We start from the raw sequence: 21,524 nt of genomic DNA on the forward strand, positions 1-21,524 counted from the left end.
AATTCATTGAAAAGTTCTTATGGTCTACCATCTTAATCAGGCTGGTTTTTAGAGAGGAAGGGATACTGTCAGTTTGCCTATGAGATACAAGTTGAATTTAGTGGTCACATGAGCCATTCTCCTTGTTATGTTGTAGGGATACTCAGACTTGGCATACAGAGTATGTGGGGCTTGTTCAAGCAAGAATTAGCTGCATCTCTACTTACAACTTTAGAATTTTATTTTGAAATTTTCATTCTATATTTTTATTTATTGAGCACAGTAGGATGTGTGTGCAAGGAGAAGCTACTGAGATTTGAACTCAGAATCTCACGGTTGCTATGGAATCAACCAGCTGAGCATCCCTGTTCACATGTTTTTAAACTTTACTTGCACTTTTCCTAGTGTCATACTTGGATCACAACTCTTGATTACCTTAACTCTCCTTCCCACAAAACTATGGTGATAGAGATGCACCACTATGTCCATTTAGTCTTTGAAACGGGATCACCCCACGTGTTTTCACGATCCTCCCATCTTCACAATCTAAGTAGCTGGGATTGGTTTTGAGCCATTATGTTCTGATGCTACATGATGACATGTTGCAATATGTCTAGATAGGCATATAATGTGGTTTGGTTAAATTTACTCTTTCTTGTACTCTTTGGTGTAGCCTCTTCACTTTCATATAATTTTAATAGTATTCATTCTATTTTCATAATGAATAAAATGACTTTTATTACATTTGGCTTTTCTCATTCCTTTGATTCTCACCCACAATTTAGGTAATTTTTACTTATATGGCTTTTTATTTTTTACATATAGATTCCCCATAAAACATGGAACAGAACACTGTATTTTTCTTATTAAGTTGTCTTCACTCAAAGTGCTCTATCCAAGTTCTAATCTTGGGTCGAAAGAACATTGTGAATTTATGGATAACACAGAAAATAATTTTATAAATAAACTTAGTTTAGATTATTGATAGTTTTATTTCCAATAATTTGGCAATCTGTTTTAATAATTACAAGCACACATTGTTTTCTTTGCTAAAGTACTAGTCATCCTTACTATTTTTGCTCATACATGCAACATTTGAAATATAAGGTTTTCTGACTTTTGCTGGGGATTGAGTCCAGCTTCTTGAACTATGACAGTCCAAAACTGTGCCACTGAACTGAACATTCAGCCACCATTGGTCCTTACAGGAAGAAAAGTCTATAAAACTTACTCAGATAAACGTCATTAGTTAGCAGGCAGTATCATTTGAACATTTCTCTTTCCCCTTCTCTCTGTCTCTTTCACATATACACACACACATACTAAATTTTATATTGACACAATTGGCAAATACTGAATTCTTCCATGTTTTCCTTGATTACTTTAATGTCCTTTTGACACTGTTCCATTAACCTTTATAGTTTGCAATCCATTATTACCTTAGCAATTACATTTCACGTTCTTAAAATATATGTATTATAACAGTGTCTTCCAAGAGTTGAAGATAGTCCATTAATAGATGGATAGTTGTATGTGCACCAGTATGCATGTCTTATTTCCACAGATCTGTAATTTATATCCCTGGCTGAGATTATTGATCAGTTGCCCTCGCTGCTCAGACCTGTGCCTCTTTCCTATTAGTAAGATAATGTAACCCAGTCCTTTAACCTAGTCATAAAATTCTGTAACAGCTCCAGCCTTGCTTCCTTGAGTTTGACAGTAGTATTCCCTTTTTATTTCTTTTTTAAAATAAGTTTTTCATTGTGAAAATACTGTATAGAGGGGTTACAGTTACATGAGCAAGGTAATGAGTACATTTCCTATCAAGCATTGTTGCCTCCTCCTTTGTTTTTCCCCTACCATCCCTTTCTTCTTACCTCCACAACTACACTCCCCCCTCCCCAGCCCCTGGACCCCTCCTAAATTGTAAAGTTCATTTTTCAACATAATGTCTTGTACATCTCATTGTTGCAATGGGCCCACCTGTATCCCTATTTAAACATTTTGTTTTTTCCCTTCCCCTACCCAAATTATACCGACATCAAATACAGTGAAAATAGGGGATATACTGTAGGGGAGGAACATACAAAGCAATAAAAAAATTACACATTACCTTATAAATACATTAGAAATAATAGCAAGCAAGAAAAAAAACCACTTGTGTCCCTATCTTGCAGTTCATTTCACTTAACTTCATCTTATCTGGTTGTATGTGCATAGCTTTTGACCTTTTCTATTTGTCCCAGATGTATACTAGTTATTGCAAATAGGGGAAACTATGGAACCCATGTTTCTTTATTATTTCCTCTTCCTTAAATGGCTCTCTACTCATTTGCAATCCCTTCCATGTATCACACTATACAGAGCTTTAACACTTAGTGTCTTTCATTTCTCTCCTACCCCAAAGCCATCATTTTCTCCTTTAACTACAAGACATTGCTCTTTTCTCCCTTAAAGTAGAGAAATTCTTTTCTCCTTTATGCATTCAAAAACACTGCTATTTGTTCACATTATGAAATAAATCTTATGTAAAATACTCAAAGCTTTTCTTTATAAAGAGAATAGCAGATGGCTAATTTGTTATTATAATCAGTATATGTTAACCTGTGAATATTAGGATCAGTAAGAGATTTACCATTTTATTTGACAAATTAATGAATTTCTCTAATATTCAAGGTCATAAGTTTAGCAACTCCATCATTCATTTTCTCTCATTTACACAGCACAAATTACCTGATACTCAGTTATATGTATTATTTATGCTTTTCTTTGCTTGATATTGTTATGTAATAGTTAGGCACATAATATAGGATGGAAGGAACAACAAAAGAAAAAATAACCACACTAATTATAAATTGATTTATAAGGACCTTACATACATAAGAGAAATAATTATAATATCTAATGTTTATTGTTTATCATGTTTTAGGAACAGTCTTAAGCATTTCAGTGTATTCTCTCATTTATGTCAAACCAATGACATTCCATCTCTATTTCAAAAATGTAAAAAAAAATTACAACTTAGGTAATCATTTATTTGTATTAAATCATTCATATTTCTGGGTTTTTAAATTTTTTCTTGCTATCTAAATTTTGGCTGAGATTTCCTCTTTTTTCTTATGTGTTTTATAGCAAGACTCTAGTGCCTTATACATGGAAACCTCGCTACTCAGAAGGCTGAGACTCTGGATCCCAGTTTGATGCCAACCTGGGCAGGAGACCCTTTTATACAACTAACCACCAAAAAGGGGAAAGCTCAAGTGGTAAAGACTGCACTTAAACAAAATAGCTAAGAAAAAAGAGTCCAGGGACTGAGTTCAAGCCCAGGATGAGTATAAATGAAATTCTTCTAGGGACAAATTCTCTTTTGATTGATGGGTTGGCTTGCCACCAGTTTCCTAGATGTAAAAGGAAGACTAAATTATCATTTGTGCTTGTTTCATTGAGTGGAAATATATACTATTTATAGTCTTCATAGACAATCTCAAGTCTCCGTTGAACTAATTATGTTTCTTTATTTGATTACATCTCACTCTACTGCTATTGCTACCAACTAATTTGCAGGATTGTCTCATGTTAGTAATATTGTCTGATTTTCTAATATCAAAATGTTTTATGTACTACATTAATCATAGAAATGCAGGAAAAGAAACATCAATGTTGAGCTAATGATTTCCTATTTTTTTATTTTTATTTTTACCAGTCCAGGGGTTTGAATTCAGGGCTTGGGAGCTGTTCTTGAGCAATTTTACTCTAGACTAGCAATGTACCACTTGAGCCACACCTCCACTTTCAGCTTTTTTCTTGTTAATGGGAGATAAGATTCTCATAGATTTACTTGCCTGGGCTGCTTTCAAATCATGAAACTTATCTCAGCCTCCTTAGTAACTAGGATTACAGGCGTGAGCCACTAACACCTAGAGCAATTTCTTTTAACTTGTACTTTTTTCTTCTGTATGAAGTAGAAATGAATTGATTTATTTATAAAGTCTTTTCATAAACTCTGTAAGGAAGGCTGGTATTCTATTTCCTTTGTGTTTGAAATAATAATATGGAATACAGAGGAAATGTGACACCAATTCTTCATTGAGTTTTACTTAAACACTGAAAAGTTAGCAAATAAAATGTTTTCTGAAATTTGAAACAGGAAAAAGTTCACTTATAAAATCAGTACACATGTAAATAAACAAGGGTAATTCATGCTGTATCTAAGTAGAAACATTTCATTTCTTCCATTTCACTGTAATTTCCTATTGTTTGGCTATAATTTTATTTCCCAGCTCACCTGTATTCTGGTGGTTGAATTTTCAAGATAGAAGACATTCATTCTCTGCTGATTTTTGAAACAAAGAAAATAAATCTTGATAGTCATATAAAAGTGTTCATTTTCTTTCCTTAGGTTGGGGATCTATGGTTATTTCAGAGTTATAAGTATATGTATGGAGTTTCTAGGTACTTTCCAAGTGGCATTTAAAGTGGGTTTCCTGGGAGAATAGAAACTTTCATGGCACATGACATCTCCACAAGGAAATCTTGGCCAATGTGAAGTTCAGGAGAATTTAACTCCTCTAAAGTACTCAGACATAGTTTGGACACAATTAATAATCCTTTATACACAAAGGAGTCTGAATTCAAATCAAGGATATACATCTGCTCTGAATGAATTTCCCTTAAGTATTCGCTTTATGCTAAAATCTGAGGAAACAGTGAAGAACAATGTCCTTTGCAGAAAAATGAAAAAACTGGAGATCACTATTTAAGCAAAATGAGGCAGACTAAGACATTTATTTCATGTCTTCTCTCATTTGGGGAATCTAGACACAACAAAGGACAGGAATGTAAAATAAGAACTCGGTGTAACGAGCAGTAGTATGGAGGTAAAAAGGCAGAGTATGAATATGGTCAAATACTTCATAATGGTACAAGAAAATATACCAATGAACACTGCTAAAAATTATTTTTAAGAATGAGGGGGAGAATAGGAGGATGAGAAAGAGTAATAAAGAGGGTAAATTTGACAAAATGACATTACTGGTATGGAAACATCACTATTAAGGGTGCTAATAAAATGTGAAATATACTTTGCCAATAATAATAATAATAATAATAATAATAATAATAATAAGCCCAAGGTCAGAGATTGGAAGCAAATTTTGTTTTTTGGTTTGTCACACTCACAAAAATATCATTGTATAAAAAGTGGAAGGAACTTTCTAGTTTGGATCACCCAGATTTTACTCAAACCACTGAGTGACAATAAATGTGCACATTTTACCACTGTGGACCTGAGTCACAAAGGTGTTGTGAATGCTGTGTCCGAGGCAGCTAGTCCACCACTAAAATTAATGGACAGTATGTCATCAGGGAGTCTGGTGGAGCACGAGGCCACCGCAGTTAGACTGGAGCATTGCATCATGGGCCTAGTTCAGGAGAGGTGATGGCTTCCTGCTCAAGGCCACATCTGTGACTCACCCTGATAGAAGCCTGAAGCCTGAAGCCAGCCTGCTGTTGAACGGTGTTATATGGAGCCCTGGATCTCTGGAGCTAGCCTGGCTGGATGAGAAAGTTCAAGATTGATTCTGCAGGACCATCCTCAGCTCTCAGGCCATGGCTTTTAGCCTGGGCTCTGAATCTGGGATGGAAGCCTTGGCACCATATTAGACCTGTAGTCTGAGTCTCTGGCTGAGTCTGTAGCTGGGGCAATGGATGAGCAGAATCATCGTAAAGTATCCCAATTTCCTGGGATGGGTGGGACTTGAACCCATGATTAGCAAAAGAAGTCACCCACACTCAGACAGGCTAGGAATCTATTAGCCATGGTGAGTGACCTCCACTATTGAGACAGTGAAGACCCCGATTACAGCTCAGGGGAATGTGTTTTTAGGGAAAAAACACAAAGAAGCCACTCACAGGTGGCCAGCTATTTTGCAAGGCTCAGCTAGCTGTGCAAGCAAGCAAAAATATGCTGGCTATGGCTGTTAGCCTTGAGCAAATGCCTGCAATTTTAGCTGCTGCAGCAGATCTTAGTGAAACCGCAACTGTCTTGCTCCCAGGCCTACGGTAATGACATTTCTTGCTATTTTTCTCAATGCTATTTCCTTAAAGCTTTTCAGGGCTGGGGTCCCTCATCTTAATCTGCTTTCTACAGTCCTTGGTCCAGGGCTAAGCCTGTAGGCTCAGTCTGGACAGGCCCTAGGAACCTCCAAGTTCTCCATTTTTCCTATGATAAGCAGAGTGTTGGGGACACTGGAAAAATCTGGCGTTCACTTCCCACTCACTCTTCTGCATAGAGTCTATCTCCACCCCTGCTGCCTGGGAGGCAGGAGAGAGACAGATATAAAGTATACCACCTTCTCGCCCACATCCATCACTGCCTCTTCCTTCTTCCTGAGTGATGCAAATTATCTCAGTGCGAGAAAGAGAGAAGCCACATTTTGAGAAGTGGAATTGGGAGTCTTTATTGGAAACCTGGTGAGTACAGGTGGACTCTTGTCACAAATACCTGCAGCCCCTCAAGTACACTTAACAGGATTAGAAACCTGAGCCATGAGAGCAGGGAAGGAAGAAAGAGCAGAAAAGCAATACCAAGAAACCACATCCACCCCAGTGAACCTTGAGGAGAGTCAGGACACAGGGGACACAGGAACAGGAGACATGGTGAAATGGTGCCTGCGCTGGTCCTGCCCTTATTAAAGTTAGGGGTCAGGTCAGGAAGTAGGGTCACCTGGAGCTTGAGAACGCCTGAACAAAGATTGGCAGGTCCAAGTGCCCGCCCCTGCTTCTGGGAATTCAAGCAGGCCCATCACCTGGGAGGTGTGACTTTCCCTTCCTCGAACATGATGAGATGAGATGGCTCCAGTTAAACTTAATTCCATATTCAACACTTGTGAATGACTGTGCAGGATAGATCCAGAATCCCTTCAGTGACACATATTATCAGGTGTTATCTGGCATGCCTAACTCTTGTGTGAAAGGTTTTATGAATGGGTCCATACTGTAGAGCATAAGTGAAGTTCAAGGCTACCATCTTGATCATGTCCACTGTGGCATCCTTAGATAGTTAATTTTACTAACAATAGAGCCCAGAAGAAAATCAGACTCTGAAGTGGGGATGATGTTATCTGGTATTAATGCTGAGAATATTTTTGGGGGGAGGGGGTCGGTTGTGGGGCATGAAGTCTGGGCTAGGGCGCTGTCCCTGAGCTCTTCAGCCCAAGGCGAGTGCTCTACCACTTAAGCCACAGGGCTACTTCTGGTTTTCTGTTCGTTAATTGTCTGAGACACAGAATTGCATGAATCTGTCTTAGGATTCGTGTGCTGTGTGAGGTTTATGTGTGCTGGAGAATGAGGAGAAAGCTCTTCCATAGTCCTGGCAATAGTTGGGGTACCCAGCTGCAACCTCCAGGGGAGAAAGTGAAGGCTCTTTCCAAATCTGGGCAAAGGTCCGGATGCCCAGCCACGACCTTGGTGAAGAATATATAGAAAGCTCCCTTATTGCTCTTCCAATTAATCCCATAGAACACTGCTCCAAGCTTCCCTTTGTATGTCTAAGGAAGCCCACCTACAAGTTGCTTAATCTTTGTAACTTTTGATAACATAGAACTGCTTCACATTTGTTGACAAGGATTAACTCTTCCCACTCACCGACTAAAGGTTAATCCTTATTGTCTATATTCCCATAAAACTGTTTAAGATTAACTATTTGCCCCCCCCCATGTCTCAAGATTTACTTTCTATGCCTGTGTGCTGTATATAAGCATGTGATGTTTCAATAAACTTTGTCTATACCCATCATAGGATAGTCCATGTCCTGCTTACAAGACACTGCATTCTCAGGTCTGGCTGTGTGAATAGCAACAGTTAATTAGAGATAAGAGGCTCACAGACTTTCCTGCCTGGGCTGGCTTTGAACTGCAATCCTCAGATCTCAATCTCCTGAGTAGCTAGGATTACAGGTGTGAGCCACTGGCGCCCCCCCCCCAACTCTGAGAAATTTTTAACTTTTAACACATATTGATTGCACATAAGAATGGCATTCATTCTGATATAACCATACACTTATGTGGTGGCTATTGACCATGCATATTCATTTCCTTTAACAAACCTCATTCATTTGTTCCCACTCCTCATATCCTTTCCTGTCACTAGCTCCCATCATCTTACCTTTAAACCAATAGTGTTTTTAGTATTATTTTTTAGCTTCAGCACATGAAAGAGAAAATATGGCACTCATTTATATTTTCAAGCTTATTTTACTTGACAGGATATGCCCCATTTCCATTCATTTTGCTGTAAATAACAGAATTCCTTCTAGTTTATGGTTGGAAAATAATCAATTGTTTATATATATATATATATATATATATATATATATATATATAGGTAAATATACAGGACATACATATATTTGTGTGTGAATATATAGGGTATACATATATAAATATGTATGTAAATATATATTGTATACATATTAATAGCATTTTACGTATTTTAAAAATCTGCTGATAATCACTTAGACTATTTATTTATTTATTTTTGTCCGTCATGGGGCTTGAACTCTGGGCCTGGCCACTATCCCTCAGCTCTTCAGCTCAAGGCAAGCTCTTTACCACTTGAGCCACAGTGCCACTTCCGGTTTTCTGAGTGGTTTATTGGAGATAAAAGTTGTGCTGGCTTTCCTGCCTGGCTGGCTGTGAACTACTGCAATCCTCAGTTCTCAGCCTCCTGAGTAGCTAGGATTACAGCCGTGAGCCACCAGCACCCAGCTTAGACTAATTTTATATCTTACTTATTGCAGATAGTAGCACAGTAAATAAAGGCATGTGTGTGTCATCTTGTATGGTAACTTTATTTTCTTTAGATGTATAACCAGGAGTGAAATAAATAAGTCCTAGAGTAGAATTATTTGTTTGGCTTTTTAAAAATAATCTCTCTCAAAAACATATAATGAAATTCAATTTTTATTGTCATAAATTCATAGTACAAAGAATCATCACTGTGATGTTTACATAGTTAGATACTATACTCTGATCATATTCACTCTATTAGCCATTCTTTTTGAAACTTTTTTTAATTGTGAAAATACCATAAAAAGGTTATTTTACATGGGCAAGGTAATGAGTACATTTCTTATCAAGCATTGTTGTCTCCTCTTTTGTTTTCCCTTCCCATTCCTTCCCACCCTCCCCCCCCCTTCTCCCTTCTCCCCCTCCCCACCAAAGTTGTAAAGTTCATTTTTCGACATAACAACTTGTACATCTCATTGTTGCAATGGGTCCACCTGTATCCCTATTTAAACAATATGTTTTTTCCTTTCCCCTCCATGAATTATACCAACATCAAATACAGTGAAAACAGGGGTTATACCATTGGGGAGGGACACACAAAGCAACAAAGAAATATCTTATAAATATGTTAGAAACAATCACAAGAAAGAAGAAACCATTTGAATCTTTATCTTTTTGGGTTCATTTTGCCTAACATCAACTTATCTGACCGTTTCTGCTTGTCTCAGACATATACTAGTTACTGAAAATAAGGGAAACCTTATTGCAAATAAAGGACCTATGTTTCTTTGGGCCTGGCTTACTTCACTTCATATAATTTTTTCCAAGTCTTTCCATTTCCAAATGGGGCAATGTCATTCTTTCTGATGGAGGTATAGAATTCCATTGTGTATATATACCACATTTTCTTGATCCATTCATCTACTGAGGGGCATCTGGGCTCTATTAGCCATTCTTAACACTCTTCTTTTCAAATTGTTTACTTGAGTCTATTATTCCCTCTGTGTGTGTGTGTGTGCGTGTGTGTGTGTTTGTATACAAACACTACTTCAGTCCTGTTCTCTTCTCATAACCCTCCCTTTGACAAGTCCCCTTTTCACAATCAGGCCATATAGTTGTTCTTTGTGTTTTGTAGGTCTAGATTTTCTATATGAGGATTCTATGTGACCCAGGTCATATTTGTTTTTCTGATTTAATGTATCCTCCTCAACATGATAATCTATTCTTCTTCCGCCAAAGCATGTTTTCTTGCCCCTGTGCTAAGAATCAGTTGTTTCAGGACATATACATTTCTTTCTAAACCCTATATGGGCTTTTATGCCAATACCATGCTAGGTTACCTCTACAAGTCTCAAATTTTATCCATTTACTGGCTAACAAAGAAATTTTTATTTGCAATGACAATAGCATTGTTTATACATTCCATATTTTCTTTTTTTCTTTTTTTTGGGGGGGGGGAGTCCGGTTGTGGGGCCTGAACTCTGGGCCTGGGAGCTGTCCCTCAGCTCTTCAGCTCAAGGCTAGTGCTCTACCACTTGAGCCACAGTGCCACTTCCAGCTTTTTTCTTTTTTGCTTATGTGGTGCTGAGTAATTGAACCCAGGGCCTCAGGTATGCAAGGCAAGCGCTCTACCACTGAGCCACCTTCCCAGCCCACATTCCATATTTTCTTTATCCACTCCTTTATTGATTTGACCTAGTCTGTTTTCAAAGTTTAGTTATAATTAATAATGCCATGAAGAACATGTGAGGGATTTGTTTACATGTTTATTCATCTATTTGGTATATACTGAAACTAGTATGACTGATCATGTGAGAATTCTATTTTTAGTTGTTAGAAGACCTTCCATACTGATTTAGATAGTGGCTGTGTTAATTTACTTTCCTTCATAAGGTATGCTGAGCTTGATAATTTTCTCTTTTTGCCATTCGTTCTATTTGTTTTTATGTTTTGATTTTTTCTTCTTTTTCTCTTTCTTATGTTCTATTTTTGTAAATATAATACAGTTTGATGGCTTGTATCTTTAAAGTGACGAATTTATGTGCTGTCATTCTTCTCGCTAAAGAGAGTAATTGTGAAAGATGGACAAAGAATTTCTCACCTACTATTTATCTTTATCTGCTACCCAGAAAGCACATTTCTACTAATTATTCTCAGGCTTTCAGTGAGAATAGAGCACGCCACCAAACTTTTCGCATGGCACTTTTCATCTCTGCATTTCTCAGGGTGTAGATTAAAGGGTTGAACATAGGAGCGATAATTGTGTAAAATAGTGCCATCACTTTATCCTCAGGGAAAGTGACAGGAGGTCTAAGGTAGGAAGAGATTGCAGGACCAAAAAATAAGATCACCACAGTGATATGAGAGCCACAGGTAGAGAGGGCTTTGCGTCTTCCTTCTGCAGAGTGATTTCTTAAATTGAATAGGATAATGGCATAAGATATGGATAAAACAATGAAAGTCACTAATGTGATAATTCCTGAATTGGCAACCACAAGGATCCCAGTAATGTATGTATCAGTACAGGCAATTTTGAGCAAAGGAAAAATGTCACAAAAGTAGTGATCGATTTCAACGGAGTCACAAAAAGGCAACCGGATGGTCATACACAATTGTGGGAAGGAATGGGCAGCCCCACCAACCCAGGCAGCAAAGACCAGCAGATGGCAGTTTGTCCTGTTCATGATGAGCAGGTAATGGAGGGGTTTGCAGATGGCCACATAGCGATCAAAGGCCATGGCTGTAATTATAAAGACCTCAATTGTTCCAAAGAAGTGCAAGGTGAAGACCTGCAGCATGCAATAACCATAGGAAATGGTTTTAGTTCCCTCTAGGAGACCATCAATCAATCTGGGTGTAACGCTAGATGTGTAGCAGATATCCATGAAGGACAGATGGCAAAGGAAATAGTACATTGGTTGTTGCGTAAGAGGACTGCAGAAAATTGAAATTAGTATCAAGACATTTCCAACCAGCAGAGCAACGAAACAAAATGAGAAGAGCACAAAGCAAAATATTTGTATATTCTTGTCATCAGAAAGTCCCAGAAGAATGAATCCTGAAATGTTTCTCTGGTTTTCCATGTAATTATGTTGGGACTATACTTATTTCTGAAAGTAAATATAAATTTAAGTTTAAAATTTAGCCTCTAGATAATTACAACCATATATTAATTTTAAACCAACAAGCAAAGAATGATAATTATCTATGACTGACAGACACATTGTCATTTCTGATTATGTCTAATATGTACAACTGTGTACCAGTTTATAATACATTAATTGGGACTATTAGTTTTTTTTCAATCTTACTTTTAGTTATTTAAGCTACTTAGATCTTAATTTGAAAATTAAGAAAAATATTGGGACCCTGAATATGATTAAATCACAGTAAAGACTATGTCTCCTAAGATAAGAAAACTCTTTTGACTATATTCTAAGTAGTATAGTTTTTCTGTTACTGTGAACTTAATGGGAACATCTGAAACTCAAGTGAAAATATTTTATTATAATGAAAACAAATAATTTTTTGTCTCATTTCATGTTGGGAAAAATTTTATAGAAGAATATGGTGGTGACATTTAAAACATGAGACAATTGCTAAACAAGATTTTAGCACAAGGTAACTCAGATAAAGAGAAATAGGAGCCAAATAAACTGATCCACCAAGAGCCTTGAGCTACAGCTCTCTGTGAATATTATCCTCATCTATTACTTTCAGATACTGTAAATATTTTGGAAATACAAGGATTAATGTGGTCTTGTGAAACACAATATTCTCATACTTAGCTGATCCACAGTTGCTCTCCTCTTGTATTTTGTGACCTTTGAAGAGTTTAACAACCAGTGACATTATCATACCCAAGGTGTAGTATTTGAAGAAATAAATAAGCATGAGCATCTTATGATTTTAATGACACACAGTAGATAAAGTTTAAATTCTAGTAAAAGACTATTCTTTATGTGCCATTTCTTAAAACTAATCTGTAGCCAGATTTATTTACTTCTTACTTATTTGTCATTTAAAATGTAACTATATATTTCTATGTATTTAGCATATACAATGTTCATTTTCATTATATTTTACATTTTCTTATTTTATCAGAATGTTACATGATTTCATCTTACCTTAGCTGATTCAGATGAAACTTATGATGATGATGGAGGTAATTCAAAATTGATAAATTCTTTTTATGTAGATACTCTCAAACAAAAAGTTTTCAGTTCCTTGATGAGAACATGAAGAATGTATAGAAGTCTGGTAATAGGGAAAAATGAAAATTATATCCAGTTTAAAACACCTTTAATACTTCAGCTATTAACTGAAATCCTGCCTAAAATTATTCCCAAAGAAAAGTAAAAGTGATAATGCATTTTATACCAACAAAATTATCCTTTATTCCACATAAAAATGCCTTAGAACTAAATGATACAATCTGTAAGTAGAGTATAATCAACAGTTTTTGACTATCTAAAAATTCAGATGGTCCATGTCATTCTCTGACTATCAGGCCTGAGTGAAGAATTGGATACCTCCAGGCTTTGTCAGAAAGAATCCTTCCTCTGATATTTGCTTTTCCTGTTATACTTTTGTAGAGAAATATAAAATAAAGCAGGGTTGCAAAGCAGCTTTTCAAAAACAACTAAAGTAATCCTCTCCAAATATCTTGGAAATTTTGACAATTTGAAGTTTCTATAGTTTTTTTTATAGGAAGTGACCATCATTTAATGATGTTCATCAAAACTGTCAGGAATGAATATATCATAAAAACAGATGCTGGGTGATAATGACTTACAGCTGTAACCCTAGCGACTCAGAAGGCAGAGATAGGAGGATGCAGGTTTGAAGCCAGGTTGGGCAGGATGTCTGTGAGATTCCTTATCTCCAATTTACCACCAAAAACAAAGAAGAGGAGCTGGGCTCAAGTGGTAGGATTTTAGAGTTCAGAAAAAATTGAGAGACATCACCCAGGTCATGAGTTGAAGCCCCAAGATTGACACAAAACAAAATAAAATAATGAAAAATAAAGATTAAGAGTTTGAGTACCTTAATTAGGTAAAAATATTGATTATATTGTATGGGAAGTCAGAATAAGAATAAACAGAATTTTGACATACTTAAAATAGTAGCAGACATGTAAAGCACTAAGAATTGATACTTTTTACTTGTAACTGCAGAGATGGTTCTAAAAAGAGCCAGATATCTAGTTAAGTATCATTGCAAGGTTTGGAAAGCTGCAATGATTCATATTCCCAAGGAATTTTTAAGAAACTCTGGCCAGATGCTGCCTAGACACTGACCATGGAAACTTCCCCAAGAGTCTCTGAGAAACTATACTTTCTACATTTAGATTAGCCTACTTCTGGCACTGTTTCTCTTCAGGCTCTAATTAGATAACCAGACAATGCAATTCAGGAACTGAGTGCTCTCTCTTGCATCATTCTGAAAAAAATAGAAGGAACTAATGCAGTTTAAAACTGCTAGGTTTGGCCTCATGATTCTGACATGGTAAATGTCCAAGAGAATCAAAGGTACATATTAACTGTGCATTACTTTTAAACAAGCATGTAGAGAGATACTTAGCATCTGTCACCTCCAAGATCTAAATTGTACCAAGTGTCTTGATAGCAGAGCAAACCTGGAGTTGATGGTTGTGGAATGATAAACAAGGAGGAGAAATCAGAGAATGCTGAACATCATATACCCTTACACTGTATAGTTGAAATCATACATTCACCATGTGTATAAAATACTTGGATTATATTAATATGTCTTTACACTTTCTTATTGTTTTCTCAATTTCACTGGAAATCCCATCTATGGAAGTCCCTGTTTTTTACTCCTTTTATTCATTTTCTAAAGACTAAATTCTGCATATGATAGAGAAAAGGTAATATTTGTCTTTCTCATTTGGTGTATTTACTTGACAAGCTCATTTCAAATGCCATCTTTTTTTCTATAAATGTGCAGTTTCATACTTCTGTACAGCTGATAATCTTCATTATACACATGCCTCTTTTTTCATTCTTTGGTATTTTTTCCCTAAGCTGATTCCATACTTAGGCTCCTGTGACCAATCCTGCTATATATATGGGTATGAAAGTATGTCAATTAATACTGATTTATCTTCTTTCAAATTTTATATAGGAGTGGAAAAGCAAGATCATGAGATCATAAGGTAATTACACCTATTTTTAGTTTTTGAGAAACCTCCATACTGGTTTCCACACTGGCTGCAGTAATTTACATTCACACCAACAGAGTATGAGGGTCTCTGATCTTTCATTCTCCTCAACATTGAGTCGTGTTTGTTTGCTTGATATTAGCCATTCTGATTGCAGTGAGATAAAATTTTATTGATATTTTCATTTGCATTTTTTATGGTTGAGAATCTTGCACTTTTCTTCATGTATATATTAAGCATTTTGTACTTTATCTTACAGAAATGTATCTTCAACTCCTTTACACCTTTCTTAACTACAGTCTTTGTTAATATGAGTTTAATTATTGAAGCTTTTTATTCATTGTAGATATTAGTATTTTTAAAGCAAATACAAGTAAATGTATAGCTATGGTAAATTGTATTGGTCTATAGAAAGGAAAAAGTACAGAAAACCAAGCAATGTTATCAAGAAATAGGAATGGGGCCAGGAACTGGTGACTCTCTCCTGTAATACTAGCTATTCAGGAGGCTAAGATTTGAGGATTGTGGTTCAAAAGCAACCCAGGCTGGAAAGTCCATGAAACTCTTATCAGTAATAAACCACTTTTAAAAAAAGCCCAAAGTGGAGCTCTGGCTCAAGTGGAGTTAATGGTTGAGCAAAATAAGATCAGGGTCAGTGCCCAGGACTTGAGCTCAACCCCCAAGACTGGTAGCAAACAATAAATAAGTAAATCAATGAATGAATAAATAATGAATAAATAAGACAGGGATCTTTGATAGGCTTTCCTTTGATAACCAATAGATGAGGATAACAGAAAAAGAAATTCTCAATGTCTCGAATTGTAAAAACCATCATGAGATATTTTCCCACCCCTGTTAGAATAACTACTGACATAAAGATGAAGAATAACAATATTGTTGAGAATGTGAAAGCAGGAAACCATTGTATCCCACTGATAAGAGGTAAGTTAGCAGATTTATAGAAAATTTTAAGCTGAAAATTTCAAAACACTAAAGGAAGATTTCCACATGACCCAACAATCTTACTTTTTGGTATGTGACTAAACGACTTGAAAAACAAAAATCATGTGAAACAGAATCCTGAATATTTATATTTATAGAACTCTTCACCATAGTCAAGTTTTGTATATGACATATGCTCCCACCCAAGTATGAATCAGTAAGAGTGTGGTGTGTGGCATGTATGCACACATGTATGGATATATCTATTTGCATATGTATACATACATACATGCATACCCACACAGTGGCTATTATGAGACTTCAAATGAGGAAGAAATGATGTTATTTCTCTGAGTTTTCTTTTAGTTTCAACACAACAAAGAAAAAATATGACACTCAGTGATATTCTCAATCATTTTATTTGACCGAATGTGACCCAATTCCATTTATTTTGCTGCAAAGAGTACTCCATTCTAGTTTATGACTGGATAACACTTTGTTGTTTATATATGTATGTAAATATATAGGTTATATACATTTGTTTGTGAATATCTAGGGTATAAATATATACACATATATATAAAAACATAGGGCATGCATATAAAGAGCATTGTACATATTCAATAAATCTGCTCATAATCACCTAGGCTTATTTTCTATCTTAGCTATTGCAGATAGTACCATGGTAAATAGGGGCATGTGTGTATCATCTTGTATGGTAACTTTATTTCCTTTGGATGTATATCCAGAAGTAGGATTAACAAGCCATATAATCGAATGATTTATTTTCTACTTTTCAAAAATAATGTTTCTCACCAGGCTCCAGTGGCTCATGCCTGTAATCCTCACTACTCAGGAGGCTGAGATCTGAGGATTGCAGTTCAAAGCCAGCTCTGGCAGGATAGTCTGCGAGACTCTTATCTTCAATTAACCACCAGATAACCTGAAGTGACGCTGCAGCTCAAGTGGTGGAGCATAATTCACCTTGACCTGAAGAGCTCAGGGACAGTGCCCAGGCCCAGTGTTCAAGCCACACAACTGACAAAAAATTAAAATAATAATAATCTTTCTCAAAATCATATATTATGATTCTTACTGACATAAATTCATTGTACTGAGGCTCATCACTGTGATGTTTATGTAAATGTAAATAGTGTAGTCTGATCATATTCAGCCTGTTAGCCTGTCTTCACATTCCCTCTTCTCATTCTTTTCAAATCATTTAGTTTGGTTTATTGTGCTGTGTTTGTTTGTGTGTGTGTGTGTGTGTGTGTGTGTGTGTGTGTGTGTGTGTGTGTGTGTGTGTGTGTGTGTGTGTGTATTAACTATAGAAATCTTAGGTATTTATATATTCCTTAATTTATTTCATATATTCTAAGAACTGGTATGACTAGACTTATATTGTTATTTGTTAGAGGAACTTCAATATTGGTTTAGATAGTGGCTGTCTTAAATTTTGTTTTTCTTCCTTCTTCCTTCATTCATCTCTTTCTACTTGCTTCTTCCTTTCTTCCTTCTTTCCTTCCTCTTTCCTCCCCTCCTTCCTTCCTCCTTCTTTCCTTCCTTCTTTTTCTTCCTTCCTCTTTCTCCCCCTCCTTTCTTTCTTCTCTCATTTTCCTTTTACTGTTTTTTTCTTTCCTTGTATTCTTTCTCTGTGTGACACTTGGAATTGAACCCACACTATCATACCTACTAGAGTGATGCTTTTCCTTTTTGCTATTACCACAGCCTGCTGATTTTGTTTAGTTTTTGAGTCAAGATCAGTTTATCCCTTACAGGATGTCCCTTACTACTACAGATGGCTAAAAATTCACATTTTGATATTTCACCACATACATAAACACATTCAGTGATGTTTTCTAGAAAACCTATCAGATATATCTCATTTTATAATTGTAGGCTTGTTTATGTATCTTCTTTATGTATCATGATGGATGAATTTTATTTTTAGAGCAATTTTGAATTTACACAAAATTTAATGGGAGGTATGGAGATTTTTTTGGGGAGGTCCAGTCATGGAGCCTGAATTCTGGGCCTGGGTGCTGTCCCTCAGCTCTTCACCTCAAGGCTAGCGCTCTACCACTTGAGCCACAGCACCACTTCTGGCTTTTTTCTTTTTTTCATTTTTGCTTATGTGGTGCTGAGGAATCGAACCCAGGGCCTCAAGCATGCAAGGCAAGTGCTCTACCACTGAGCCACCTTCCCAGCCCAGGTATGGAGATTTTTATATAAACAATCCAAAGAAGACACTTTCATAATGGTTTCTTTCAGTAAGGAATATATATATATATATATATATATATATATATATATATATATATATATAATTGTCTTCCATGATTTTTCATTACTTCCTATTAATATTTAATTGCAATCTACTGACTAAATATAAAAGGATATTTTCTTTTAAATAATGGAAGATATCCTGGTTGCTTCAGAATAAGACAACTAAAAATGATTTCACCGTTTCTTTGTACTATCATAATGCAGTTAGTTGGTTGATGACATGGCAATCATTAGAGTGTATAAAATTCTTTTTTTGCTATTTTATTGTTCATTGTAGCAGAGGATCTCAGACCTTTTATTCATTTCCTTACTAACTTTAGGAATGAGAGTTAGGAAAACACATTATATTTTAGTGGTAATTTTAGGGGAATTGCACTTAAATTTGAAATGGTAGCTGTAATGTTGGCATTTTCAGTATCTTCAGTTATTGACTGAACTTCAATGCTTTTCTCTAGTCTTTTGTGTTCTTTCACTCTTAAATCAGGAGAGTTTATGCAAGATTGACTTCACAACAGATGATAGTGTGACTTTCCTGTTGCACAACTGACTTCTGAATTCCCTTAATGATGCAAATGAAAATATTATAACAGTATTTTCATTATGAATTTCAGTTTCTCTTTTCTAACAAAAGATATGTGTGCTCTTTGATCATTTACAAGCCAAGAGCTTTACATAAAACTCTCATTTAAATATTTTGTAATATGCCTTACTTCAGACTTGCAAAGCAAACTTTTATTATACACTTTGGCTCAGATGTACTTGTCATAAAAGAATGCTACTCAGCACTTAAATAACCTAAAAATCGGAGATATTCTTATTAATATAGTATTGGCTCATAACCTGTGACTTTAAAGTGACTCATTTGTGTGCTTCCCTGATTTCATTAAAGGGAGTAAAATGTGAAAGTTGGGTAAAGGGTTTCTAGCTATTATTTCTCTCCTAATGTTCATTCTTTTTCTGTAAGCTGCTTAACTAATTAATTTCTACTAATTTGCCTTAGGCTTCCATTGACAAAAGAGCATGACACCAAACTTTTCGCATGGCATTTTTCATCTCCCCATTTCTCAGGGTGTAGATTAAAGGATTGAACATAGGAGCTATAATTGTGTAAAATAGCGCCATCACTTTATCCTCAGGGAAAGTGACAGGAGGTCTAAGGTAGGAAGAGATTGCAGGACCAAAAAATAAGATTACCACAGTGATATGAGAGCCACAGGTAGAGAGGGCTTTGCGTCTTCCTTCTGCAGAGTGATTTCTTAAATGGAATAGAATAATAGCATAAGATATAAATAAAACAATGAACGTCACCAACGCAATAATTCCTGAATTGGCAACCACAAGGATCCCAGTAATGTATGTATCAGTACAGGCAATTTTGAGCAAAGGAAAAATGTCACAAAAGTAATGATCGATTTCAATGGAGTCACAAAAAGGCAACTGGATGGTCATACACAATTGTGGGAAGGAATGGGCAGCCCCACCAACCCAGGCAGCAAAGACCAGCAGATGGCATTTGGTCCTGTTCATGATGAGCAGGTAATGGAGGGGTTTACAGATGGCCACATAACGATCAAAGGCCATGGCTGTAATTATAAAGACCTCAATACATCCAAAGAAGTGCATGGTGAAGACTTGTAGCATGCAATAACCATAGGAAATGGTTTTGGTTCCCTCTAGAAGGCCATCGATCAATCTGGGTGTAACGCTAGACGTGTAGCAGATATCCATGAAGGACAGATGGCAAAGGAAATAGTACATTGGTTGTTGTGAAAGAGGGCTACAGAAAATTGAAATAAGTATCAGGATGTTTCCAACCAGCAGAGCAATAAAACAAAATGAGAATAGCCCAAAGCAAAACATTTGTATGTTCTTGTTATCAGAAAGTCCCAGAAGGATGAATCCTGAAAAGTTTCTTTGGTTTTCCATGTAATTATGTTGGGTATACACTTGTACTGTAAGCAAAAGTAAATTTGAGTTTGCAAATTGCCTACTGGAACATCACGATAACAAAACTATGCTAAGTTTAAATTAACAGCTATGGAATGATAACAATTATGTTTGACTGATGGAGACATTGTCATTTCTGATTATATCTCATACAAATAATTTGTACATATTTATTATATTTTAATTGTGACTATTAGGTATTTATTCAGTCTTTAATAATGTAACATACTTTCATCTTAATTTGAAAAATAAAAGAAATATTGGGACCTTGGATATGATTAAATCACAGTAATGACTGGGTCTCCTAAGATAAGAAAAATGTCTCAAGTATATTCTAAGTGATGTAGTTTTCCTATTACTGTGAATTTTGTGGGGACATCGAAACTCAAGTGAAGAGATTTAATTATAATGAAAACAAAAATATTTTCTTGTTAATTTGGTATTGGGAAATTTTATAGAAGAATGTGGTAACATTTGAAACATTAGACAAATGCTAAACAAGATTTTAGTACAGTGGTAACTCAGATAAAGAGAAATAGGAAAGAGTAAAATAAACTGATCACCTGAGAACCTTGTATCAGCTCTGGAATTTTCCTCATCTGTTACTTTCAGATAGTGTAAATATTTTGGAAAACAAGAAATTATGTGGTCTTGTGAAACAGGACATTCTACTATTTGGTCGATTCTAGACTTATTCTACTATATTTTTGTGACCCTTGAAGAGTTTAACAACCAGTGAAATCATCATGACCAGGTGAACCAGTGGAAGAAATATATAAGCATGAGCACACAATGATTTAAATGACATGTGACAGTCTATTAGTAAAGTTTAAAATTTAGTGATTAACTTTTTATTTGTAGACTACTTCATTTTTAAATGTTTTTATTGAAAAGGTACTGTACAGAGGGGTTACAGTTACACAAGTAAGATAATGAGTACATTTCCTATCTAGCATTGTTACCTCCTCCTTTATTTTTACCCTACCATCTCGTCCCTCCCCCCTTCAACTACCCCCTCCCAAGCTGTAAAGTTCATTTTCAATATAGTATCTCATATGTCTCATTGTTAAAATGGGTGAACCTGTATCCTTATTTCATTATTTTGTTATGTCCCTTCTTCTCCCAAAATTAGAAAATTTATATACAGGATGCAGGGCATCCGAATCAAATACAGTGACAAGAAGGGTTATACCATGCGGGAAGAACATACATTAAAAACACCACCATTGGGCTGGGAAGATGGCTCAGTGGTAGAGTGCTTGCCTCGCATGCATGAGGCCCTGGGTTCGATTCTTCAGCACCAGGTAAGCAGAAAAATCCAGAAGTGGTACTATGGCTCAAGTGCTAGAACACTAGCCTTGAGCCTTGAGCTGAGGGACAGTGCCCAGGCTAACCAACAA

At 35.9% G+C, this 21,524-nt stretch overlaps 2 protein-coding genes across 2 annotated transcripts; both read right to left on the reverse strand.

Moving 5' to 3' along the window:
• Nucleotides 1–10,918: 10,918 nt before the first annotated feature.
• LOC138834192 (olfactory receptor 4P4-like) lies at nt 10,919–11,848 on the reverse strand. Its single transcript, XM_070032944.1, has one exon. It carries the CDS (start codon nt 11,846–11,848, stop codon nt 10,919–10,921), a length of 930 nt encoding a protein of 309 aa, XP_069889045.1.
• A 7,325-nt stretch (nt 11,849–19,173) lies between these two features.
• LOC138834193 (olfactory receptor 4P4-like) lies at nt 19,174–20,103 on the reverse strand. The gene has a single exon (XM_070032945.1). The coding sequence runs from the start codon at nt 20,101–20,103 to the stop codon at nt 19,174–19,176; it is 930 nt and encodes a 309-aa protein (XP_069889046.1).
• Between the last annotated feature and the right edge of the window lie 1,421 nt (nt 20,104–21,524).

The sequence above is a fragment of the Dipodomys merriami genome, unplaced genomic scaffold (genome assembly GCF_024711535.1).
Source record: "Dipodomys merriami isolate MVZ:Mamm:240054 unplaced genomic scaffold, mDipMer1.0.p SCAF_21, whole genome shotgun sequence".
NCBI classification, from domain to species: domain Eukaryota; kingdom Metazoa; phylum Chordata; class Mammalia; order Rodentia; family Heteromyidae; genus Dipodomys; species Dipodomys merriami.

Excerpts from the sequence above, each read along its gene's own strand:
- LOC138834192 (XM_070032944.1), bottom strand. The coding sequence starts at position 11,848 with ATGGAAAACCAGAGAAACATTTCAGGATTCATTCTTCTGGGACTTTCT.
- LOC138834193 (XM_070032945.1), bottom strand. The coding sequence starts at position 20,103 with ATGGAAAACCAAAGAAACTTTTCAGGATTCATCCTTCTGGGACTTTCT.